The sequence below is a fragment of the Martes martes genome, assembly GCF_963455335.1.
Source record: "Martes martes genome assembly, chromosome: 15".
NCBI lineage: Eukaryota > Metazoa > Chordata > Mammalia > Carnivora > Mustelidae > Martes > Martes martes.
The window spans coordinates 57,200,775-57,227,834 of NC_137903.1; the positions used below are offsets into that span (position 1 = coordinate 57,200,775).

Below are 27,060 nucleotides of genomic sequence, written 5' to 3' on the forward strand. Positions count from 1 at the left end.
GTCTCTTAGCATTGTGGTGTGAATTTCTACACTTAGTGGGCGCCGAGCTGATAGGCGACCAGCCCGAGGTCACGTCATGCTCCAGGCCACCTCCAGATGCATCTGGACACTCAGCCCAAATTCCTTTCCGGGAGGGGGTGGCGGCACGTGCCCCCTGCTCCCCACCACACATACGGAAGAACCAACTGCCTGGCCTGCTTCCCAGGGGGACAGGCTGCGGCTGGGGGATGCCTCCCCACGGCAAACTAGCGTGGGCATCGGGGAGCCCTGCCGCGGGACCCCCTGACAGGTGCACCAGGGGGTGAAAGACGCGGGGAGGCCGCTCCAGGATAGGATGGGAGGTCTGACTGGTCTCGGTGACAGCAGCTGGGGGCCTGGCGCCTGATCTGAATCCTTGTCAGAGCAGTCACGGCCTTTCGGAAGGCTGTTTTTGTGCATTTTTTACATATATTCTGCCTTCTGGGACATTCGGGGGCCGGCAGGGTATAGGAGCAATGTGGCTGCTGAAGGTCGGGATCCCGGACTCAGGACCTGGAACGAGGGCAGCCACACGGCCCGAGCTCCCTCTCTGCTCCCCATGAGTCGGCAAACTGTGGTCCACGGTCAGGCCCTCTGCCTACGTGTGCAAGTCATCATCTGGGGACACAGATGTGCTCATTTGTTCCCACGCTAAGGCCATGTGGGGCCACGAGAGTGGCCACAAAGCCCGCAAAGTGGAGGCTTTCACTGGCCTTTAACGGAAAGCTGGTTAAGCTCACTCTCACCTGCCGTGCTGCTGTCTCTCCTGCAAGGCGCTCCTGACAGAGCAGTGACCCGCCAAGAAAGGTCAGGAAGGTCATCGCGCGTGACACGGAACCAGGGAGGGGCGCTCAGGGTAACTAGGCGCAGCCGGCTTCAGATTTCCTCCGGTAAGAGCCCGCGGGCTGGCCGTGCTTCCCCGGACCGGCCGTTCTAACCAAGTCAGGGACGAGAGTAGAGGCTCTAACGTACCCGAAGGGTCTGCCGCTGGCCCACAAACAGCAGACAAAAGCAGCCTGCCATCCGGTTTGTGCAGGCAGATGTGACAGCCGGCGGGTGGGGGGCGCGGTGTCTGGCTGTGCAGAGGGTCCCCCGCAGGGCAGGTGCACGCAGAGCAGGCCAGGCCTCACTCACGGCCCGACGTGTGTTCTGGAGGTGCTGGCCAGACGAGAACGAATGCCACCCTTACCTGAGCTACGGGGTGGAACTAGGAAAAGTCCCCGGTTAAACTAATCCCGCGTCCTCCCGCAGGCTACGGCGGGCACTGGATGAGGAGGGGACTGGCGGGAAGCAGCATCTGGGAAGACGAGAAGAGTCAGTCACCTTTCCTCCACTGCTCAGACCTTTCAATCAGGGAAAGAAAGACAAGACCGTCAGGTCTAACAGCTCCCTGTTTTATTGCAATACATCAAATTCTGGTTAATATTAAGTGATACCAACATAAAATACTGGCGAGGAGTCTTGTTACATTTTTGACTATCCCACCTTAAATATTTCTGTGCAAAAGAATCCACACCATTGTCTGGTAGCAGAGAATCGCTTATAAACCTCCCTAAGACATCGAGGGCATAAAACCGAACAAAAGGAAATAGGCCAAAGCAGTATCTTTCCCTTCCATACACATATTTGTCAGCATTATATTCTAAACAAAAAAAATGATTACACCTAGGCCATGCAAAACTGTACAAGAATATTACAATGAGGAAAAAAATCCTAAAAAATTTATAAAATAAATGATATTACACTATCAAATAAAAAAGCAGGTAAATTTGTTTCATGAAGTTTCCAGGTTTGTTCTCGTCAGTCGCCCCCATAAGTGACGTGGCTCCTTGTGTGTGGCACTCGTCCCTGGGAAAGGGGGTAGGGCCGGCCCGCTGGCCAGCGCTAAGGGGCCGAAGGCTCCCGCGGAAGCCGCCCCTCTGAGCCAGAAGGACTCTGCGGAGAGTCTGGACTCGCGACCGAGTCAGAACGAGGGAAGAGGCCTACCGGGCGCAGCGATGGGTCACGCAGCTTACCTACTCACTCGGGGGCCGGGCCGGGGCGCGCGGGGGCCCGGCTGCTTCCCTGCCTGCCCGGCCGGGAGGCCGCAGCGCGAGCGACTGCCGCCATGGACAGACAGATGGCCCCGCCGTACCGGGCGTTGGGGATGCCCGCCGCGTGCTTGCGGGCTCTTCGGGAGGAGACCCGAGAGTGCACAGAAGCGCAGCCGGGCTTCCGCAGAAGTCGACGTGGCCACCGAGTAGCAAAATGACAGGACTCTAACCATACGGAAGGCAGAGGGAGGCTGCGAGCCAGCCAGGAACGACAGATTGTTGCTGTAAACATAACAGGGATTTCAGATTCTTCCCAGAAGCCCGGGTATGAGAGCCGCGTGGGAAACCGCACAGGCGGGCCCTTCCAGCCCCGGCCCCGACCCCTCCACCCGTGCTCCCGGGAACGGGCGAGCATCGCTGACGTGGGGGTGTGTGCATGTGCCGAGAACCCCGAGAGTGAAATTTACTCTAGCGAGCACTTGACGAAGAGGAAGGCTTTTGTTTTTGGCAAAAAGAAATGTATGTATATATATAATTTTTATATACCCAGAGCACACACGACTTGGAATTCAAGGGTAGACAACAAATTGGCTGCACATAGATAGCACCAAGGACCACCACACACGGACTATCCGAGAAACGTCTCACTGGTCTGTCCTTCCTACGGTGAAGCGTGCGCCTGCTGCCAGGTGCGGTTTTAAAAGGTCCCGCAAGAGAAGAGAGCAGGACTCGGGGCGGCAATACCTCCCCCCGATCTCGGCTCCTGACCCCTCCGAACCATCAGCAGGTCTCCCTGCCTTTCTCAGACCATTCTTCTCAGAAACTTCTGCTGGTAACTGCTTCGTGCCTGAGAGGGGATAAGCCCAGGAGAAGGGTCACTGTCGCAGGAAGAGCCGCCCCCCTGAGCTGCTCCCCGAGGCACTGTTTCTCCTCCAAACTCCTGCCGTCAGGATGGGTCCTATCCGGGACTGTTCTGGGACGACTCACGACTGCTAGGGACCTACCGGAAAGTGCCAGGGGGCAGGTCCCTGGGTCCTCACCGCCTTCGGGGGCTCTCTCCTCCGCCCCGCTGGGACTCACTGCAGTGTTCTCTGCACCTCAGGCAGGGGGACGCTTGGATCCTAAAAGCATCCTCTGAAACATAAGCACCTACAGGCAACACAGATCCACACGTAGTTGTCGAAGCTTCCACGAATGGCTTAGCGCGGAGTCCTGTGACTCACGGCCGGGAAGCCAGGGAGGGGAGAGGCGAGGGCCCAGGGAGGGTCAGGAGGACAGGAGGCGGCTGGCCACAGGCCCTTGGTGGCGGGCTTCCCTCGCCTCGGGAAAGTGCCAAGTTCGCAGGGCTACGGGGTCCTGGCACAGGCGGCCCCGCGGGTCCTCTCTCCCCTCACGGGGCCTCAGGGGCTGAGAAGCAGGCGCCACAGGGGGCCACGGTTCACGCGCACCGAAGCTGAGAGCGCGCGCTCACTGCTAGTTCTCAGAGAAATTTAGATAAAAAGGAAGCGAGCCAGATTCTCTTTACTCCCATGAGATATTTTTATTTCTCTTCCTCTGCTCATGTGTTTAACTGGGAACTAACTGTGAAGGACTGCGGGCCTCCGGGGTGTGCGCTCGCTTGGGCGGGAGCAGCAGGGGTGCCGTGGGGGCCCCTGCCTGGCGGGCCCCACGCTTCTGTTTGCCACCGGGGGCGGGAAAGAGTATTTGGTTAAGGCTGTTCAAGTCCTTGCATTTGAGGTGTTCTGTTATTTGGTAATTAAACTCTCAGGCTTCTCTGAGGGGGGCCGGGCCAAGGACACCTCGTGGCAATGCAGGGAGAAACAGGGTTAGCCCCGGAGGAGAGGACGTGTAGGGAGCGTTTCAGGGACCTTCAGAAGCCACGACCTCCCTTGCGCGCTTGCAGCGGAGGGGCCAGGACGTGATCGCATTTCTACACTCATCTGCAGGAGATACCAAAATACAGTGAAAACTGAGGAGTGTGGGTCAAATTCTACCGCTACCGAAAGACCTGGAAGTAAAGGTGCCTGTTGGCGCTGCTGCTGAAGTGGCTTCCAGCGTCTGAGCCTGGGCTCGGGCCGCAGCCCAGAGCGGCTGGACCGGGTTTCGGAATGTTTTCCTAAAGCCCCCGGGGACCGTGGCCGTGACCAGAGAGGGAACTCGGACTCTTCGCGCTCTCCACCTACCGAGGTCTAGAATGGCAGCTTGAGGCCTTCCTACCCTTTAAATTACTTAGCTGGAAAACAGACGAGAAACAACACATTTCTTTAAATTAAATGATCTCTCTCTTATATAGGAATCCATTTTTTGCTGAATACAAGATGCTTCTTTTTACTATATACATTCAGTATTTAACCTCTACATTTGTGTACTTATTTAAACTCTGTATTGTAGTAAAATATGCACTGTTTTAGTGAATAAGGATTTACTGGCAACGATCAGGTCGACATCGGCTGTGGGCGCTGGAGGAGGGCGCGGGCCGGCGGGGGGACCCGCACGCTGCCCGGGGCGCCGCGACTCTGCCGTGGAAACCGGTCTGCCTGACGCTCTTCCCGCGCACGTCTGCGAGGTCTACTCGAGCTACCTTCGGGAGGGGGACACGATGATGGGAAGCGACTCTGAGTGTATGAAATGGAATCGATACTCATGGAAGCCGTTCAGTGGAAGTCTGCCTTGATGGTTGTTGCTGTTAAGTCGGGGGGGGGGTGCAGGGAGCTGGGGCTGCAGGTGCGATCGTCCGCGTCCCCGAGCCCCCACCCTGCTCCTGCCACCGGCCCTGGGCCTTCCAGGCAGGGGCGGGGGACGGACGTGGAGACAGGGCAGTGGAGGGGCCGAGAAGGAGAAGCTGCTCTGGCGTCCGCTCTGAGCGCCGAAGCCACTCACGGGTCCCAGCTCCCGCGGTCGGTGCTCTCCAAGGAGAGGCTCTTGGTCTTCCGGGGCGACACCGGGCTGGGCGGGCTGCTCAGGTTGGAGCTGTTGGAAGCTGTGGAGTGCCTCGGGGAATCCGAGTCCTGTGGGGCCCCGAGAGGACGTTCGTGAGACAGAGAGGCACGGGAGGGGCTCAGCCCCGCACAGGGGACCTGCGGCCACCCCGAGCAAGCAAGCTGGTGTGAATGGTCTACCGTCGCTGATGAAGCCCCTTTTCTGAGGCCAATAAAGGGCAGAGAATATAGCCGATGTTCAGCCCTTTCCGTAGGACTTTAGAAATGTGGGTCCCTGTCACAAAAGCTGTTAGACCATCTGTGCCACAGTGTAGTGCGCAGCCCAGGCGACCAGCCGTGCCGGACCCCCCCAAACCCGCCTCCTGCCAAGCGTGTCCCTGAGTCCTGACCCCTGGCTGCAGCGGAGGCCACTCTCGAGGTGGTGGCATCACTTCGGTAAGGGCACGAGTCCTTTTACACAGGACTTCTCCGGATCAGACGCTGATGCTGCCCACACCCCACTCACCTCTCCGTCAAAGTCCCTGGCCGGGGTGTCACTTCCCTGGTCCATGCCTCCAGAAGACAAGGAGCCCTCTGACGGGGAGGGCATGGGCTGCCACTTGGCATTGTAGCTTCCTCCGGAGAATTCCCTCTTTAACGCGCTGCCGTTCTGAGCAGAGGACCCTGCAGGACAGCACTCAGGTGAGGCTTCGCACACGGACAGACAAGGGGACGGCCCTGCAGAAAGCGCGCGGACTGGGGAGACCTGGGCAGACCCCGGGGCAGCCGCTGAGGGACACCGTTTCTCAAGGCCACTGGCCTCTGCAGCCAACACTTCACTGCTGGAGAATTTGCATGAAAAGTAAAGGGACACGAGAGAAGCATTTTCATTCCACGGGGAAAAAAGCCTGGAATACAAAAGTGAGTTGAGATTCTTCAAACTCATACTCTAGTTTGGTCTCAGAGCTGAGGCACCCGAAGGAGGGGTCGGCACCAGTCGGAGGAGGGAAAAGGATGACAAAGACCCCTTGGAAATACCAGGGAGTTGTTCGTACCTATAGAAAGCTCTCAGGATTCCTCCTCCAGTTTTTGCTTAAAAAACATTTTAATCCTCCTGAGCTTCCATATTAAGACCATGGGTCTAAAGAGGCTGCTGAGGTTTTCACACAGGATCCAGACTGTGTTTTTACACTAAGAATTCTGTAACAGTGTCAAAAGAGGACCGTGTTGAGCACCTCAAGTACCTCACGACCACGGACACGCGGGGGAGCTCATCTACGCGGGACAGGAACCGAACCTGCCTGACGCGCCTGTGCTCGGGGACTCCTGGCCGCTTCCCTCCGGGGCCCCTTGGCTGCAGGCGGCCCGCGTGTCACATACTGACTCCTGCCCCAGCTCCCAACGCCGCGTGGACGCCGCGTGGACGCCGCGTGGACACCGGGCACGTGTCGTGGAGCTTAGGAATGCCCGTGCCTGGGCCCTATTACGGCAGAACTTCAGAGGTCCCGGTTCAAGCCTCTTGTGGGGATTCTGGAACGCACCTCAGGCTGGGAGCCAGGGGCTCGCCCTCCTGCCTCCCCGGGAAGCTGCCCCCGGCGCCCGCCGCGCAGGGTCCCTCACGAGACACACGCTGCTCTTCACGGCCGCCGCGGAGGCGCGCCTTACTTTCCTGAGGGGACTCTTCTGGGTCCTTGGGTCACGGCCTTCCCGAAGGCGCACCTCGTCCCGCGCCTGCTTCAGTGTCACGGAAACGGTATTTTATTTTTGTGTAAGTTTTGTCATTCTGAATAGAAATCCACACCGCCGGAGGCTTCCGTTGCTCGGCTTATTGACTGCGTGACCTCGAGCAGGTTCTGTCCCCTTTCTGAGTCTCGGTTCCATGTGGAGACACAAGAACAACTTCTCCCGTATGGGAATTCTGGGGCAACAGCCCTGGGTAGACGGAGAACACGGTGTGACCCACAGGTGCACACCGGGGCCTGCGCAGGGCTGCTCCCGTTTGTCGTCTCCTTGCCTCCTCTCTGGTGTTAAAACGCGACAGCAGGGCTATTTTGACTGACCAGCAAGAGGGGGCTAGGGACAGTCTGAGGACCACGGTCCTGGCTGACTGAGGCCATACACTCAGGCGCAGCCTCTTCTAAAGAGCGCTGGCTTAGGTGGTGAGGTGTCTGAGTCTGCATGACCTCAGGAGAGGCCAGGCTCCCTAGCAAGCCTGCCGCTGATGGGAGGACTGGGTCCTCCTCCTTGGGGGGAGCAGGACAGAGCCATGGTGGGAATCCCCATGTGGCTTTTACTTCACACTGTGAAGCCATCCCAAGTCTGGCTCTGGAAGATCTGTGCCTCTGGTTCTGGAGACAGACAACAGGGTTCCCTATTACTTCTTGTGTCTCTCTCAGCTAGCTGTCCTCTGGAACCTTCTGGAACCTTCTCACAAGCTGGATTGTTCTCAAAGCCAGCAGGAGGCACCTGACGCAGCAGATGCCCCTTGGGATTCCTGGGAGGGCCTTCCTCTTACTAAGGACCTCAAGGAGGCCAGGCCTGCTGGGTTCGTGCAGACCTGGTGGGTGGGCACAGTGAGCAGGGACAGAGGCCCCTCACTGTGGCCCTCCTGGAGAGGTAGCTGCCTCAGCCCTGCACATCGTTATGATGGATGCATCTGCACTTCTGGGGGTGCCCCCCATTCACAACCTCCGAGCTCTTGGCCAACACCATGCTGCTTTTGAGAAAGTGTCAGAAAAGCAGCCCTTGGCCATAAGCGATCTTCCCCTGACTGGGGAAGCCACGATGAGTGTGTGACGTACGTAGCTCCCTGCTTATGATCCAGGAACTACCAATGATCTCTGAATTCAACAAGACTAACTTCTAATTGCTGCAATCAGTCAAACGCTGCCTCTGTCCACCCCTCTCATTCTGAGGCAGGCGGCTGTTAGTGGCCAGACACTTTCTCTCAGGCAGACAGTGAACCCTCCGTGACCCCCCTGCTGCCCTGAAGTCACTCCCTGCTACAGCAGAGCGGAAACCCAGCACGGGGCAGAGTTTCCTCTCTCGGCCCCCGAGCCCAGGTTCTGTGTGGAGTGTAAGAGATGCTGAGGTTCAGGGTGAAAGGAGAGAAGCGGACAATAAGGACGGCGAGCCATGTGAACGCAGGTGCTCGGTCACCGAGACTGTCCCCCTTGCGCCCCAGCGGAAGACTTGCCGTCTACTGGATGTTCACCGGACAAACATCCTCCCGCTTCTGTGGACCGGCTATGATCTTGGACCTTCCAGAACCCTGGCCCCACTCTACTCCCGCAGGAAACCAAGGGTCACCTGGAACTCTTCCCTGTCCCTCACCTCCCACAACTAACTCCCCGCCAGGCCTTACTGTTTTAACCCCAGAGTGTCTCCCTTCTCCCCTCCTCCACCGCAGTCCCCCGGGCCTGTCCCCCCACCAGCCACTCGGATAGCCCCACCGGGATGCGTGCCCCACTCTTGCCCTGTGTCCAGTCTCCATCCGGCAGTCAGAGGGATGTTTTTTAAAATGTAAACTGGATAAAGGTCCTTCCCTCCTTCAAATTCTTGACATAAAAATGTCTCAGCTTGTTCTGCACGTCCCTGCTTGATCGGCCCCTTGCCCACTGCCTGTGCGTTATCTGCGGGTCCCTGCCTGACCGCCACCAGGTAGCCACACTGGCCTTCTCTCAAGTCGTCAAACACGACTCCAACAGGGTTTCATCCCTAGGGAGGGCCCGTGACCCTCCTCATTCCTCTCAGTGTGACTTCGTTCCCAACGGCCACACCTCATCACTCCATGACGGTGGCCCGTTTATTTCCTTCGGAGCCTCGATCACCACAGCTTGTGGGGGCACCGTGAGCTCGAAACGGAGCCCGCGATGGTTTTCTCCACCAGCGCTCGTGTGCTCACTAGGCCCCCCCGGGAGCGCACACGCGTGGGGGAGGCGACGGCGGGGTAGGGGGCGCGGGGGACCCCCGGGCGGCACTTACTCGCTGACAGGCCGCTGCTGGCGCTCATGGAGCGGCCGGGCTCAGGGCGGGATTTGGTGATGGAGGGAATACTGACGGAGCCGCTGAACACCGCGCGACTCTCCTGGGGCCGGGGGTTCTGAAAACAAAGCACAAAGAGAAACTCTTCAGCCAGCCAGAAAGTGATTCTCTGCCGCGACATCTACCGCTCACTTCAGTTTCAACAAACAAGTGATCTTGACCAGAGTGATACAGAGCAAGGAACAGACAGCATGATCCCTCCGGCCCCCAAACTCCAGCACCCCGACAGAAGTAAGCTCACCCCCACCCAGCGTCAGTGCTCATCCTTACACTTACTGAAATGGTTATCAACACATAAAAATTCTCTTTGTGGTGAGAGCAGCTAAGTTAAAGTTAGCGGCTGGAGTGACAGCGGACTGCAGAATTACATGGACATTTGCAGAGATCGGAAGCAAAGCTTCCACTTCCTACAAGATTTCTACCAGGACGACCCCACTAGCTCCACAGAATAAGGCCACACGGAGGCAAGGCAGGGAGGAGTGTATTTTCCTCCAGTAAATGCTGTAGGGGTGACACCGGTGGGGGGGGGGGCGTCCCCACCCCTGCGCTGGCAGAGCCACGCTCTGGGTCCCAGACAGCCTGTCCGGAGCCGCCACAGCCGGCGGGATGCTCTCACTCGGCAATCCTGGTTTGAGAAGTTTTCCATCACATCATGAAAAGGTTTTGGGGTTCCAGGTAGAAAAGTGAGCCCGAGTACTCTGAAAGTCACACACGGCTAGAGAGGAGGCATGGGGACGAGCTGTCTGGACTTGGCTGAGAACGGAAAGCACTTGGCTGCCTTGATGGACCCAAACGTTTGAGACTGGAAGGAGAGGCGGCTGACGCCCGAGAGAAGGTTGTGTCAAGACAACTAACAAGTGGCCAAGGTCAGCAGTCAGGAGAACACACGTTAGTATCACGTGAAGAACTCCCAGTCCTAGATGCCGAAGAGCCATGGCAGCCGAGAGGCAGGCAGCTGGCCGGCCGCAGACTCAACCGCCGCCATTTCGGTTCATGTATCACGTCTGCAAAGTCCATTTAATTCTTGGTGTGTTATTTTTCCTCTAAGAAAATAAAACAAAACTGAAACGGTGCCCACACTCTAACATTCACTCACGCACAGAGAAGCAACCTCTGAGACCCCAGAGACACGCACACAGCGCAGCAGAGCAGACATCAACAGAGATGGGAAGGTCAGTTTCACCCTTTAAACTTGTACTGTTTCTGCCGTAACCCTTACGAAACCTTGGTGGCGTCCTAGCCTAGAACAAACGGCATAAATTGGGCCTGTAAAAATATGCCAGTGGTTTAGTGACTCCGAATGCTGAAGGAATGAAAGACCGACTCACAGAACACAAGTTGTGTGAGAAAAAACCCCCACAAAAGATGGTTTACCATTCACTCAGCTGGAGTTCAACTACCATCTAAAGTGACAGGAAACCAGCGATGCTGGTGTCTTCCATGCGCCAATACGCTTTGAATTAGGGGAAAACTTAAAGACGAGGGTGTTTCTAACTAGCAGAGGACTGACTTACAGAACATCTCTGCCATCTTTCACCAGAAAAACTCCTGACCAATTAATTTCTACAACATTCCTCTGGAACCACTCCCTGCCATCTGTTACCAAGCAAACTAAGCTTTATTTTTATTGTTAATCTTACTGTGTCAAATAAGACATTTCAATGACATTATAGTTTCATGGCAATGCCATTTCAAACATTAAAATTTAGGGTACTTTTCTAAGACAAACAAAAATACAAAAATAAACTTCTTAGCCTACAGTTTTCTATGCAAATAAAAAGCTGGTCAGAGGGTGCTGCGGGACCCGGCTTTACAGGACAGAATCCAAGTAGGTTATTTGCAAAATGCACTTGAGAAAACGTTCCTGAGGAGTTAGCTAAGCATGCGTTTCTTGATGGAAGTATGGACAGTCTGCTAATGGTCACCAGCTCTCCGGCCACCGTCCTTCCCAATGTGGACCCTTTGTATTAGTTCTCTCTCTGATTTAGTTGTTATATCTTGGATTCTGGCTGGAATTTAAAGGCCTATCAGTACCTCAAAGCCTAGTGAGATTATCATCTTTTTCTAATTTTTCTTGTGACTCCCTTAATACTATTATAATTTTTACCTGGGAGATTTTTAAGCTTTTCAAAAGGTGTTTATTGTGGAAAGAAGGCCTGTGGCTAAGCCCTACCACAGACTTGAATGCCACTAAATGAAAAAATATTTTTTCTGAATTAAACCAGTTCCAGGCTAATTAACTATAAAAAATGGAGAAATTCTGGGATTCCTTTTTTGTTTAAACAGAATAAAGACCCACGCAGGGGCTATATTTAATGACGGTATCTGGAAAGGGAAAAGCATGATGGAAAAATCTTCTATGAGACAAACCTGAACTTGAAGAGGAGGAGGAGGAAGAACAGAGGTTTGGCAGAAGAGCAGCAGGCTGAAGGCCCACACTCACGCTCAGAAAATGCCCCCACGCCCAGCAGAGTTACTTATCAAGCCAGCTACAGAGGTCCGCACACAGTTAGTGAAGTTAACCCCTGACTCGGCTGTTCATACCCTCAGAGTCATAAAGCTTGGTGTACCGGGGACAGAGCGCAGAGACGGGGAATACTCAGGGTTTATGGAATCAGGAGAGAGAAATTTTTCAGCAGAATTAACAGTCATGTGATAGATGTGCTCAAAGTTGATCGGAGAGGAGATCAGGCCGGAGTGATGATGAGGGGTTGGATAAGGGAAGCCTGGCTAACAAAACGACAGAAAGAACAGAAGTCGTGAGGTCATGAGGATGGAGTCACTGGTCACAGGTGACATTTCACAGCATGCATGCAGCAGAAACGACACGTTGCACATCAGGACTGAGTCCTTCATGAAATACTTTCAGGCCTTAGAGAGTTAAATTTTGTAGTCCTCCTGCCAGTAACCGAAAGAGCTGATGTGCAAAAGATCATTTGCTTTATAAAATTATTATTATTATTTTTTTTATTACTTGCATCAGGGAAGCAGAAAGTGGACTTCCGGAGCTGCAAGGAGACTTTCAGAGTTTAGTTCAGGATTTTCTTGTGTGATAAAAACAAAACATGGCAAAAAACATACCAACAAAGCAAGAAAGTAAAAGAGCAGCAATCCCACAACCAGCCTCTCGCAAGAAGTGCCGTGAAGCTGTTTCTGTGGAAACTGGAAACCGTTTCCTGGTTTCCAGGTGTGTGTTTTTACTGCTCTTATTTCTGACAGGAGTAGAGTGGGACTGGGGAAGACCCTGATTACTGACATGACTCTCAGCAGCCCAAACCTGTCTCCACGTAGACACCCAAAAGGACACGTTTGTTTTTAACAAGGGGAAAAAATCTTCCCTTCCGTGTCTGGGGGTACTAAAACATAAAATAATGTAATACTGAAGATCCCGACAAAGCTTTTCAAACGGAAAACTCTAGTTTTTCAGGTACAATGGACTGGGAGCCCAGTAATCTGGGAGCCCAGATTACTCAGCACCCAGTCCGTCTCTGAGGGGCATTTTCATGGTTCAGGTCTGGAGAGCAGCCGTGGGGTTCAGGGGTGGGAGGGAAGGACTTGCAGGGAGAAAGCTGGCAGAACGTACACCCTCCTGAGCCGGGATGAGCCAGCTTTGCTTAACAAAACCCGGTAACTTATGGAGACTTAAACAAAATCTCTTCTATAACATATGGTTTAGAGATGTGAGTGAACCAGTGCTTTCCAAGGTTATTTCCAAAAAGAAAAAAACTCACTGATGTCAATGTAACTTTGACTCGAAGAAGCAGTATTACTTCGTGGAGCTCTAAGGGGTCACTGAGCTAGAAACCTGGCCTTCATGAACAACTCTAGGGATGGAAAAAAGGCTAGGAGAAAGGTCATGGGCCAAAACCAAATCTTCTGGAGGTAAACTATTTTTCTTGTATTCAATGGGAGAAAAACCTGCCCTTTGTTGCCAGTACCCACTATGAAAAAAAAGCAAACGACAAGCAGGATTCAAGAAGCTAATGCAGTATCTACTTCTAAGTCCTGCACACCACGTGTGTAAAGGGCTCCTGTCGGACCCAGACTCCCTCAGCCTGATGATCTTTTGCACATTCATGAGGCAAACAATCCTCTATCAGTATCATTTTGGTACCCAGAAGAGCTTCCGAAGATACTCAATAAACTCTCTAAGCTCGTAAGTATGTCCCAGGAAAGCAGTACTGATATGAGTAAGTTAAAACATAACAATGTCCGAGGTACATGCTGCTCTTCGCACGGATGGTAACACGGAGCTCTGGGGTCTGACAGCCCTTCTGACACGTTAGCAGGAGGTGAATTTAATTCATCTTAATTTTTGGAAATTGTTCATTAAAGAACAGATAATTTCACTTCAGCAGAAAGGACATATCAAAACCTGGGACCATATTAAAATATCACAAGCTTTTCAGTAAGCATATATACACACAGGTACACACATGCATATCACTACTTTTCTTCAGACGTGCATACCAATGTGTTGTTTACCAGTGTCTACCCCAAGACAAGCACGGGTCTGGGTGGACAGTGTATCAAAAATACTGGTTAGGTGGTGAAGTGCGTTCCCATAAACAGCCCCGGCATGTACGTCCCTTTCTAGTAAAGGGAAGAAGGCCAGTGAAACTAAAATTAAGGCGAAGAAACAGGTTTCAAAATGTACACCAACTTCTCGTCCTGGAAATACAAATGTGCTTACAAGGTAAGAAGGCCTGGAAGAAACATTAAAAACTGGACTGCATTCTAGGGCAGAGGAGCACGTGTGTCAATGACGGAAGGAGCCAACAAGGCAGTCATGGGTTAGCAACACTGGTGACAAGAAATGCTAAAAACCAAGGGATCTAATGGGACAAGTGGTTGCACAGAAGGCCACGTGTCATGCAGTCAGGTGCGGGAAAAACCTTCAGGAAACACTGTCTGAGCTTGTTCAGCTCAGTAATTAAGACTAGACATTATCAGCTCAGTAATTAAGACTAGACATTATTGTTAACAAAAAAAAAAAATAAAAGACTTCTTTTACTCTAAGTGGTAGAAGGGTAAAGGGAGAAAAAGTGGAGTGAGGGAGGCTCTGATACAAAAGATCTTACAATGTTTGAAATCTGACATTTCTTTTCACTGTACTCATTCATCAGGGTATATGGCGACCAAATCTTATGTGTGTGAAGGTCTGAAAAAATTCTGGAACATTAGCAAATTGGTTTTTCACCTGATGACAGAAGGCTACTCAGCAGAGAAATATTTTATGAAACCCTGAAGTATTTCACTTTAAGGAAATACTGTAATTTCTGGGAGATAATATAATATGTAGAAAAAATTTCTGTAATTCTTTTTTTTTTTAAGATTTTATTCATTTATTTGATAGACAGAGTTCACAAGCCGGCAGAGAGGCAGACAGAGAGAGAGGGGGAAGCAGGCTCCCACCGAGCAGAGAGCCCAATGCGTGGCTCGATCCCAGAACCCTGGGATCGTGACCTGAGCCGAAGGCAGAGGCTTTAACCCACTGAGCCACCCAGGCGCCCCTGTAATTCTTATGTTGTGGGAATATATAAGATAAAACTACATATATTCTTTTTTTGTGCACCAAAATGAAGCACAAGTCAAAGAAATTTTAATCAAAAAAGTATAATACAGGGGCACCTGGGTGGCTCAGTCATTAAGCATCCACCTTTAGCTCAGGTCATGATCCCAGGGTCCTGGGATGGAGCCCCACCTTGGGCTCCCTGCTCAGCGGGAAGCCTATTTCTTCCTCTCCCACTCTCTCTGCTTGTGTTCCCTCTCTCGCTGTGTCTCTGTCAAATAAATAAATAAAATCTTAAAATAAATAAATAAAAAGTGTAATATCTATCAAAACCTTGTTAACCACTGAAATAATTTTGTATTTGTTGATATATTGCTTTGCAACATATGCCTGTTTGAAATTTGCCTCCCTCTATCCCTCCAAAATCTTTAAAACTTTCATTAAAATGATACATGAGCACTTGAGCTATCAAGTATAAGCTATAACATAATACACATTTCCAATGTTTACCAAAATGTAAAAATTCTCTTTAAAATGAGAAAGGCTTTGGACTGTATGGTTATGTCACATTTACTTGAGAATAAAGAAAAACCAGCCTGAGAACTTTAAACACATGCTCAGAATGGGCAAATAGTGGACAGAAATCTGAAATCTCATTCCTAGGCAAAAAGGTGAAAACCCCTAAGTTTTAATATGATAGGTAAATGTAACAGCTTAATATTTAATATTTAGTCTTTGATTTTTTCCTTAGTTTTATTACATGTAATTTTTTGGAATACTTTATTCATAACTTATCCAGCACAGCTAATAGAAATCCCCATTCCAAGAGGATAAATGGCTACTGTTCACTCCCTAGAGGAGGACCTATAACCAGGTCAACATAATGCCTTGGTGGTAACAGTAAGAGCATTGTTTTGGTTCATGAACAGGGTCGACTGGTTAATCGGGGTATTTCCAATGAGGAACTTAGACTCAATGACTGATTTTTTTGTTTCTTTTGTGTAACAAATGCAGGACTACCTTCAAAAGCTTAACTTTATTATTTTAAAAAACTTGACTGCACGTAAAACTATATCACCTGGCTTTTTTTTCTGTCAGTGATAGACCCTTGAATCTCCTACCACAGCAGAGCTGGTAATGTGGTTAGAGGACAGACTCCCTTAGAAAAAGCCATCAAAAAATCTGAAATCTTGCCATTTGCAATGAGGTGGATGGAACTAGAGGGGATTATGCTAAGTGAAATAAGTCAATCAGAGAAAGATAATTATCACATGATCTCTCTGATATGAGGAATTTGAGGGGAGTCGTAGGGGGAAGGGAGGGAAAAATGAAACAAGATGGGATCCAGGAGGGAGACAAACCATAAGAGACCCCTAACCTCAGGAAACAAACTGAGGTTTGGTGGAGGGGAGTTGGGGGAGAGGGATAGGGTGGCTGGGTTATGGACATTGGGGAGGGTATGTGCTATGGTGAGTGCTGTGAATTAAGACTGAGGTTCACAGACCTGTATCCCTGAAGCAAATAATACATTATATGTTAATAAAAATAAAATAAAATGAAAGAAAACTCCCCAGGAATAAAGTAAAAAAAAAAAATAAATACATAAATATTTTCTAATTTTTTTCTTAAAAAAAAAAAAAGAAGAAAAAGAAAAAGCTCTGGGTCCACATTCACAAATCCAACGCTACCACCCATGATCAAAAGGGTCTTATTAAAGTCTCAATAATTTGCTGAGGTATTGTGATACTGACATGTTAAGTGTAAACAGAGCCTGGAAAATTAGCTAATTCCACTAATATTATTAATCTCAACATAATGGGTCCAAGAATCCAGTCTTCATATGAAAAACAAGTTTTCCCATGTTGTACTTTTGTGTGTAAGACAGACCAGGCAACATGTTTATAACTGGGGAGAGGAAAAAGATTTGCTTGGCCAACCAGGTAAGAGGTGTGGCCATTAATGGCCAACCTAACATGGTTCTCTTCGGCGGGGCGGGGGGGGGGGGGGGAGGCCAAATATCTGTAGCGAATTGCTAAAACGTAGTGAAATGTTAGTCATGTCACAAGCAAGTTCTGAGTCTTGGTACAGATGCTCTCCAAATCTAGCAGTGTATTCCACCACCAACAGTAAGTCTGGACAAGTTTGTGGTGTGTGCAACTAAGAACTGGAACTGTTTGGTTTCTCACAGATGCCCAAATGTTGTGTTTTTCTCATCAGGTATATATCATCAAGCATCTTACACATATTGTGATGTATGGACACAAACATCATCATACTAATGATTCCTCTTAAATCTATGTATGTATTTAGGCACACATGTATGCTTTCCCCTCTGCCCCACTTGTAACCCTGTTCTCATTCCCTCTTCATTTCTCTTACCATAGGCAGGTCTTTTAGGATCTGTATCCCATCTCCTGGGCCCATGTGTGCTATGTGGTTAAAATTAGTTGGGTTAGAAATTAATTTATTTCTCATTTCTGGATCTCGTAGCATCTCTCTGTAAGATAAAACACCTGTTTAGACATTTTTTCTGTGATTGCTCTAGATAACTTCAGAAAAAAGTTAAGCATTCTTTATTCACAAAAATAAAACTGTGAAATCATGTTTAATAAGGATAAAATATACTCCATTAAAACTTCACTTAGAAACTTGTTTTAAATAAAAGATCTTGAGGATTTTGGTGGGAAAATAGGCTTCTCTTAGCACTTACATATCAAAGCTGTATTTTACAGATAGTTCTGACCATTTTATGTATGTCTTTTAAAATAACTGATAACACTTTGGCAATGTTTTTCTATGGGTCTGGAAATACTACAAGCCTTTGGGCTGTTTGCTCATGAATAGAGTTAACCCGAAGGAACAGATGTACCACAGGCAGCCGTGTGTTCTATATATGATTATACAAAGGCCCACGGTCTAAGAATTGTAAGTACTTCATAGACACAGAGCAATGAATCACAATATGGTACTTTAATCCAGTTCGTACTCACACTTGGGGGAGTACTTATTCAAATTACACTGAGAAGTACATTCATGATCGACACCACAGATGGGTGACAGATTTTCAGAGCTCAAATCTGCCCTCCAAGTCCAATACTGGTATCACCACCGCGGAGACCACCCGGACCGGGAGCCCTCGCTGCGCGCACACCTCCTCTGCTGCATCCTCTCCTCCTCCGGGACCCTGAAGGAGAAGCGCCGCTTGTTGTTGATGTTTCTAACCATCTGCTTCCGACTGTTGTCCGATGTTTCCGGAACCACCAGTTCATCCCCTTCTGTGAGAAAAAACACCAAGAATGGCAACGTTCCTTAAAGTGCAAAAATGCTTCTCATCTGTTTATCTCTAAGACGGTACACATTCAGTTGTGCAACCTATGCAAGTCTCATTTTTACACGTGGTGTGTTGATACAGCAAAGAATAATTTAAACCAAGACATATGTAAACAGGTATACACGAAAGTTAAATATTGCTTACTAAGTACAGTTTCACTTTGATTCGTTTATAAACACAAAATGGCACAATTTTAGTGGAAGAGAAGAAAAATGCAGTTGCCTGGGGGTCCTGTCACTTTGCCCCCCCCCCCCCCCCCCCCCCCGCCCACTGCAATCTCTCTGCGGTGTCTTCTCTCGCCTTCCAGGCACTGGTTCCAATGCTCCTCCGTGAAGCTATGTGGCGTCAGGTGTAATGGGTAAATTATTCTTGTAAAGGACAACTAAAAGTATTTTGACATGATGAAAGACCCGGTCTGCTGGGTGCGGACTAAGGACAAAAGCTCCAGCTCCCACCAGCTTCCTTTGCTAAAGGCGAGACTCTTGCTATTTCTACTCTTCCGATCTTGGGGAGGAGAAGATCCTTATTCATATGCATCCGGTTTCAATTTTAATACCTAGAAGTAAACAAAACCATCCGCCAAGGACTCCCCAGACCTGCTGAAATATGTGAACACACTCTAGGAATAAAATAGACAGCTGTATTCACACAACATGATGGATGCCATTCTCTAAATAAGGAAGAGGAGAAAAGCCAATCTTCAGAATTTTTAACAGCCACAAAGCTGAAGTGAGAAAAAGGGAGACAGGCGGGAGCCTGCAAGGCAAGCCAGGGCAGCTGATAAGAGGAAAAGCAATGTTCTTCTTGGATTGGAATAATGTAGCTTCATCAGCTAGCTTTCTTCACTCCAGCTGAAACACAGTTTTGGAATTTGAGAATCATGAGGGCAGAGCAGGTCTAGGTGAGTTATGGCGGAGTGGGCGATGTGGGAGGCCCAGAAGGCTGCAGTAACACTTTGAGCCCCTGAGAGAGGAAGGACAGAGCAATACAGAGAAAAAGAGAGGGCCTCTGGGGAATGGGGCCTCTTCCTTTTCCCAAGGACAAGACACCTATGCTGAAATTCTGTCTGGTCCTCCCTTGCTAGGCTCCGCCTCCCCCCCCCCCCCCCCCGCCCCAGCTCAGAGCAGAAAGATGAGAGCGTGGGGAACGCAAGTGGAAAGAGGCTTCATCCTGCGGACACGACCTGGGACATGGACATACCGTATGATCATCACAGCCACACACAGTGAGAACAGGGTGCAGCTGATCCTCTGCCAATATTTGGACTTCCTCTAAGAGATGGACACAAAATGAAGTACAGGCCCTTGGCGGTGAGAGGCGTTAGGCTCCAATGTCATTAGATTCATGGTGGATCCACCACTGAGTGGGAATCATTTCTAAATTCTGACTCTCCCTTCGGAAGACCTCTCTTACAGCCAGCAGTTTGTCAACCCAGAAACCTCCAGAGCGCTAAGACATCAGAGCGCCTCCAGATGCCGGACATCAAATGGGAAGGCCAGCAGCGACTGTGGACACCGTCCTCGTCCTCTCCAGAACTCCCATCCTGGGGATCCCACTCCCTGCTCCCGATTCTGGTGCTCCTGGGACCCTCCTCTCTGCCTCCCCTGCCCGTGCTGACATGAACACTTCTGAAGTTCGGAGCCCTATGCATCAGTGGAAGATGTTTGCCTGAAGTCCCCAATCAGAGCTCTGGGAGAGATCTCATCATTTCAGTGCCACAAACTTGGGTTGGGTTTTATACTATCAATAATACAGAAGACACCTACAGCTATCCTTATGCCATTTAATTCAGTCCTCCCCAGAAAAATAACAAGGTAGATCAGAAACCAGTATTTTGTGTAGACAGCTATGCAAGATTAAACAGAATGTCTTTTTAGGCAGACATTTATCTTAATAGACTGAGGAGAGTATGACAGTGGCCAAGATCACAGACTCTGGAGTAAAATAAACCCGAGTTTAAATCTGGTCTCTGCCACTTATAATCTTCAGGCAGTCAGCTTTGAACATTTCCACTGAAGCTAACCATTAGTGTATATTTTCTTACCTGCCATCTTATTTTTGAAATATATTAATCTAATTGTCTCCAACCCTAAAAGGTTTAATGATCCTTCACTGTTTAAGGGTCGAACCTAAAATAATAAAAAAATAAAATTAGTACTTCAATAAAACTTTCAAATGAAATCGTAAAACTTCTGGCCTATTTAGAAAGCACACACTATCGACACCTTCCACCCATCCTTCCTCTTCAAAATACAGCTCCCTCAGAATGTCAACAAAAAATTAACATTAATTCTGATGGGAAATAGGTATAAAATTATCTAATTTGAACCAGAAAGTTATAATGACTACATTTTAAAGGAAGAATATTCTGGGGGGAAAAAATAGCAGAAATGCATTTAAATTTAATTAAATCCATTAGTGACTAAATTGTTACACTAAGAAGATATCAATGTAGCTACTTTAGGAATGGGATTAGAATTATATTACATATATATGATACATAATATATATTAGAATTATATGTCCATATATGACAGAGTATCAGAGTGTAACTGTATCAGATAGGGGGGCTGTCAGTTAATAGTGACAGAGCAACCGCTCACGTACACAGAACAGATGAATACAGCCCCTACCTCACACCACACATCAAACACCAACTCTACAGGGAGTAAGGACATAAATGTAACAGACACACCTTTCAAACTTTTGGAATAAAGGTCCTATCTTTAAGACCTTGAGTTACAAAAGAGTTTCCTAACAGAAAAAAGATAAGCTTAAAGGATAAGAATGCTACATATACCAACATGAAAATTTATAACAATAACCCCTGAAACTAGTAATACACTATATACGTTAACTAACTTAAATTTAAATAAAATCTAAAAAAAAATTATAACAATGTTTTCACCAAAATAATATAATTTATTGTTACTAAAGTAAATGTTGAACAAAATACTTAATCAAAATGGGTAGGTCACAAATGAAGATTTGCCCCACGTTTACTAACTCAATATTTACAATATATAAATAATTTCAATAAATTAATTAAAAAAAGAAGCCAAACAAAAATAAGCAAAAAGCATAGCTAGGGTTTCATAGAAAAAGAATTAAGAATGAATAAACACAGAAAGATTAGGAACATGCAAATTAAGGCTTCGATGAGATAGCATTTTACAACCACTGATAATGGTTATAAGACTATGAATTCTGAGAACGGCAAGGTCAGAGAAGATGTGGATCTGCAGGAAATCTTCTGTCCTGCTGGGGGGAGTATGAACCAGTACGATGACTCTGGAAAATAATGACACTATCTTATAAAGTTGAACCCCTGCCTTCTTTGCCTTCAGGATTCAAGCCTGCATCCCGTGATGTGAAAAGCAGTTATAAGAAAGAGTGACAGCATTCTCCCTCAGAGCTCCTGAGGTAGAAGGTGACACTGGCATTTTAGGCTGGGGTAGATTCTAGTCACTCGCTAAGACAATACTCCTATTGATCCCTGAAACTAAATGGATAAAAAGAGTATGGTGTTGAAAAAGCTTGACTTTTGTTCCTAGTGCTTCTCCTCTTAGCTAAATCCTGAATTACCGACTGCCCGAAAATGCTCAAAGAGTAAAAAACAGCTAACTAGTCACGTTAGTGTTTCGTTACACTCAGTAGTGCACTTAGCCCATATTTTCATATGAAATTACCTTTTTGAGTGGGAGAGTCTGAATCCACTCCATGGAGTTCACATCGAAAATATCAACTGCGTTTTCACTATACACTGAGAGATATGGTGCGTTGTAACCTGCGAGAAGGGAAGGGGGAACAGTGGTTAATTACTTCCAATTCGTAAACCCCAAACATTTTGAAAGATCTACACTAAATAATGTAGAGCAGAATCCCACCCAAATCCTACTCTGTTCACGTAGTAGGCACATCAAAACATTTCTGAGTAGAAACAAGTCATAAATGAGCAGCTGACATGCTGTATGTTGGGTCAGACGGTCACTTTAATACAGAAAGATTCTGCTAACACAGATGGCAGAATATGGCCTTCTCTAATAAACGAGTTCTATCAAGGGATACCATTACGATTTTTTATAAGATTTGATTCCTAAACCAGTTAAGCTACTGACAGCGCAATGACTTATAAAGCAATCTTTAGGTGAGACCTGCCATTGCATCTATGAAGGCAGGATCACAGGATCACGCACCTGACACAGGTATGTGCTGCTTACTGGAAGAATGAACAGCGACAGATGGTGACACGAGCAAGGAGAGATGAGATGATTAACTCAAGCTGATGTCCCGTATTATATCCCCAGTCGAGCTATTCATAAGAGCCAGATATCCTGATTCTGACTCCACATTAGAAGTGATACTTCGAATTATCACCTGACCAGGTTATCAAACAGCCTTTATTCCACATATGACACCACAGATAGGAATATGTATTTTAGAAGACACAAAACTTTAAGAATGATTAGGTCTGGGTGGGTAGATTACAAATATTTTTCTTTCTTTTTTTAAATTTAGATTTTCTAACTCTTCAGTAATAAGCATGTATGGCCTTCCTAACTTTTCTTCACTGAATATTTACACTCGACTATATCCTGCCCATCACTCCTCCTACCTGGTTCCAGTGGAAGAGATTTCACGCCTCCGGCCCCAAATCCTTCCCCTGGGTTCTGAATTCCATCCTCTCTGGCCTCCTATATTGACTGTACAGGCAACCTCTCCCTAGTTCCCTAGTTCAGCATTTGAGCATGTTCAAGTACCCTCCACAAAAAACAAAGTATGTGGGCTCAGATACTCCTCCCACGGGCCTGTCCAGAGCTCCGTACTTCTGCTACAGAGAACCGAGAATTCACTGCAACTTTGCACTTGTCATGAATCTTTCCTGGTTCCCACTCTGCGTCAGCAGGGGAAACGGCCTCCCGTGCTGGGTGCTCTATCCTGTCCGCCGAGATGGCATGCCATGAGTATCTGATAATTTACTAATGTCCTAGTATTTCTCGAAAGAGAGCAACAGGCAATCTCTATCTATTTAGATAAAAATTAAAAAAAACAGAGAAACACTTCTTACAGATGCTGCGTTATGCCTTCACATAACCGATTAAATAATTCACTTAGTAACAACTTCTCCAGTGCAAGTGTCATGAGCTGTTAACGCTCACACACTGTATTTTGGGGGACCATGAAGATAACTGTTTAGAGTTACTTCAAAATACAACATGGGTTGAAAATCCACCTAAGTAAAATATGCCACAGAAAGATTAGCTTCAACTAAGTACAAGGTAATGTCGAGCCTGCCGGCCGAGGTCTAAGTACAGAGAGTCACTTTAGATCAACAACCTAATTGACACCTTGGCAAAACCTTAAAGGTGACTTTAAAAAACAATCTGTTATTAATAGTGAATATATTTAGGAGATGAGATGGAGGAAAAGGAAAGGGACAAAAAGGTCAAACAGCCAAAATAAGAGAATCTTACAACAAGAGGAGGGATTTGCCGGCCACATCAACTCTTGCTGTCTGGATCTCCGGCCCTGGCAGTCGGTGTATATCCCGATGCTGTTAAAACACAGCAGATACTCTTTACTGGAGATCTCAACGGCGCAGATGGCATCCATCGGCTGATGTGCAATAAATGATAGTGTGTGGTCATTTGAATGGAGCATACTGTACGGACTTCCTTCCCCGTTCAATGGGTATCTGAGGAACCCCGACTGGAACCCCACGCAGAGCTGTTCACTGAAGATCGCCATCCACTGCACGTTATATGGGACTTGAATTTCCTTAAATTTTCTGTGACGGGTCTTGCTCTGAAAGAGTTCATAACAGAGGACCTGCCTTTTCATAGCCACGCACAGACACGTGAGAGCTCCATGGCACACTTTGCCAGAAGTTATGGACTGACACCCTTTAGTTTCTGCCAGCTTATAAAAATCAGTCTCTCGTCCGTCAAAAGCTGACATGGGAAAAAGTCGCACGTGACGATTTCGTCCTGAGATCACAGCAACGAGCTGATCATTTGGAATGAGTTCAATCTGATGTATCTTCTTATTGTCACCAACTCTAATAATTTCTATGCAAAGAAATGATAATAAATGCAGAATAATGTTTTATTTGTTAATCATATCCCAATTACACTCAAAATGATATATCAACTTAAAGACACATATACATCCAGAAGAATGAGCTCCAAATCAGTGTGGAGAAAGAGGAAGGTATAATTATATCCATTATAAGGTAACTGCACATGCCTAAAGTGAGGTGTTAAATTTAGCACCATGATTTCTGGCAACCAAGGCAAAGGATCCCTGTGTTTTGATAAAGCAGGCCACATCTGTAGGAAAAAACCTTTTACTGGCACTAAATTCTCAGGAACTTCACCATGGTGCTCCTATTTTAAAAACTCAGTAAGGCATAGTTCACTAAAGGTATTTCTTTCTCTTTTTTTTTTTTTAGAGAGAGAGAGAGTACACACGTGTGTGTGCACAAGCGGGGGGGGGGGGAGGGGCCGAGAGAGAGAATCTCAAGCAGGCTCCATGAGCATGGACCTCCAAGGATCCCCAAGGATCCGGAGATCATGACCCGAGCTGAAGCCAAGAGTCGGGCATTGAACCAACTATGCCCCTGCAAGGCGCCCCTGAAGGTACCTTTATGGGTAACAAACAGACGCAGTTTAAACTCAGTGTTTTCCCAAGATCTCACTTGATCTGAAGATAGGACACTGGCAAACTAGTTCTTTTTTATTTCACTCAGTATTTTACTTCTCCCTGGGAAAAAAAATCTGTGTATTAAGCGTGGGGAAAAACACCCCAACATGAACACGTTTTAAGGACCGCTACCTTTTCAAGCACTAACAAAGCAAGAACAAATCAGGCTGTATCTTTCACAGGCATCTCTAGGCATGTCACCTGAGGCTGCGCAGGAGAGCTGATAAACGACAGAAGAAACGCAACACATACGTGCAAGTTTAAGAACTCACGAGAATTGAAGAATTTTAAAGGATATCTTTTGATTCATAAACACATCAAATTAGGTGTGGAAAATTTCAATTACAGAATACAGAAAAGCAAATCCTGTTCTTTTTAGTATTAGAGTATCTAATTAGATTATCTAATTATCTAATTATCTAATTAGATACTCTATTACTCTATTATCTAGAGTCCAGAGTTGTCCAACAATATCTGGTTGGACGTTACTCTGCATTAATTAACTTTCTCTTACCATCTTTGGTGACGTGAACAACAAACAACCCTTCTTCATTGCCCAGAGCTATCCTTTCATGATCTACGGAAGACATGAATACGAAACACTGTTAATGGGTAAAACTATGTAAAACTAATAGAACAAAACAGATAATAAAGAAATTTGGTGCAAAAAACTGAAATAAGTAACTTAAAAATTGCAAAAACAATTTGTACTGTAAAATCTCCTTTCAGTTGACAGTGGTAAATGTTACCTCAGGTCTTTTTTTAGCAGAATAATCATTAGAAAGTATATCCATACTTACAAAAAGTAGTAAATGTTTATTCAATAAAGGGTGAAAAAATTTAAAAACCTAGTTTGTTAGCACCCTGGGCCTAGTTCTGTTTCTTGTTTTGGGAGGGAAAAATTGTGGAAGGCATAACCCTACTAATTAGCTTTTCCTTATTTATTAGCAAGTAACAGAAGAGTTGGATAGGTACATAAGAAGACAAAAATTTAAACCTCCAGACACATAAACTGCCATTTTTTGAGGGCATTTGATATGCAGGGCACCCTGTGTCACGTGTCTCGCCTTCCAGAAGTTTCCCTATCACTTCTTCGAGGTAATTGGAACCCCCATCTTACCTAGAAACTTACGCTTTAAGAAGTTAAACAACTTGTTCTAAGTCACACAGCAGAAAATAGATTGTTATAGGTTAATCTTCAGCACTGTGACTTTTTCAGAAGAAAATGCACTTGGAAAGTGTACTGATTCCCCTTTACCGAAAACACATTCTCAGCGGCCTCGCTCACTCAGCGGACCCTTCCTGCACACCCGGGGCAGCACACAGGACACACTGGACACTGGGGTTTCCTAGCTGTAAGCCAGCTCTGCTTACACGGTAGGTTAGTTGGCAGCTACGGTAACACAGTCAATGGGCAAGTCCGTACCTATGATAGCAGCCGCCTGGGTTGTTTTAATGAGGGGCAGAGTGCTGTCATAAGCCTCCTTGGGAACATAGACTGAGCGGTCTCTGAATTTGTTTTTCTTCAAAATCTTGTGCAGCTCGCTGAGCACGCCCACCCACTTGTTCCTCTCGCTCTCACTCTCCGCGAGCATCAGGACCGAACACCTGCTGTCAGACGCCGAGAGCTGGGAAGCCGTGACCTAGGACAGTTCAATCAGCCTGTGTTAGAAAACAGACACCCTGCACTAGCATGCTGATGCTAGCTGACCAGGCTCTGGTCAACAAAATGAGCATTCATCAGATGACACCTTTACAGGAGGTCAGCTCTCCTAATCAGGAGAATAACTAGTCTTCGCCTCAGAATTCAGGACAAAGCAAAGGTAGCAGATACTAGTACTATCCGGCTAGCTAGCTAGATACCATTTTAAATGTTAGTAAGCATTTTTAAATTTTCTTTGCTATCAAGTGCTAGGATGCCATCATTGAGAAATGCCTTATCCATACTCACACATCAACTGCAGCTGACATTTACCGAGCAAAATCTGAGCAGTGATCAGAGCATGTTGCAAAGTACGAGTTGGGTATTGTATTAGATCCTGATTTTATATACGAAAATACTCTGGCGCAGGGACTCACAGTCTCCAAGCATGTCCTACCAGATGGGGATCGTGGGTCCATGCTCAGAAGCATTACACCAAACCAACTTTCAACTTGCTTTAAAAAGTCAGCAATAACATTCTGTTACTTCAAAATATAACTCACATTATTTGAGAGAAGATCAGATCATTTGAGTTGGTATTTACATGAAAATTTATCACTATACAAATAGTACTTACAATCAGAACAGACTTAAACTTTACGTATATGGATCCCCCCCTTAAAAGTGCTTTAAGCAGCAGTGACCATAAAGTCCCACTATGTGAATCAGCTCCAGGCAAGTGGGCCTCTTCAGGCTCCGTTGGTGACTTTCCCAGATACAAGATTCATAGACACTCAGCATACGGGCATAACATTAGGACGGTTGTCTTTTTTTTTTTTTTTTTAAACCTCTTTTGTCTT

General features: G+C 47.4%; 1 protein-coding gene across 11 annotated transcripts in view; it reads right to left on the reverse strand.

Moving 5' to 3' along the window:
* Window positions 1–3,574: 3,574 nt before the first annotated feature.
* CDC42BPA (CDC42 binding protein kinase alpha) overlaps window positions 3,575–27,060 on the reverse strand; it is a 324,273-nt gene continuing 300,787 nt past the window's right edge. For 6 of the 11 annotated variants that reach the window (XM_080824347.1, XM_080824345.1, XM_080824344.1 and 3 more), the window contains 10 exons: window positions 25,985–26,201; window positions 25,073–25,135; window positions 23,331–23,924; window positions 21,546–21,643; window positions 19,901–19,985; window positions 17,677–17,800; window positions 16,905–17,022; window positions 8,954–9,071; window positions 5,496–5,653; window positions 3,575–5,059 (listed from right to left, as the gene is read on the reverse strand). In XM_080824347.1, coding sequence (XP_080680473.1) covers window positions 4,928–5,059; window positions 5,496–5,653; window positions 8,954–9,071; window positions 16,905–17,022; window positions 17,677–17,800; window positions 19,901–19,985; window positions 21,546–21,643; window positions 23,331–23,924; window positions 25,073–25,135; window positions 25,985–26,201 — 1,707 coding nt within the window. In that variant the 3' untranslated portion in view covers window positions 3,575–4,927. Of the gene's footprint in view, window positions 5,060–5,495; window positions 5,654–8,953; window positions 9,072–11,557; window positions 11,744–16,904; window positions 17,023–17,676; window positions 17,801–19,900; window positions 19,986–21,545; window positions 21,644–23,330; window positions 23,925–25,072; window positions 25,136–25,984; window positions 26,202–27,060 lie in introns of all 11 variants that reach the window. The other 5 variants (XM_080824346.1, XM_080824342.1, XM_080824339.1 and 2 more) reach the window with 1 other exon arrangement.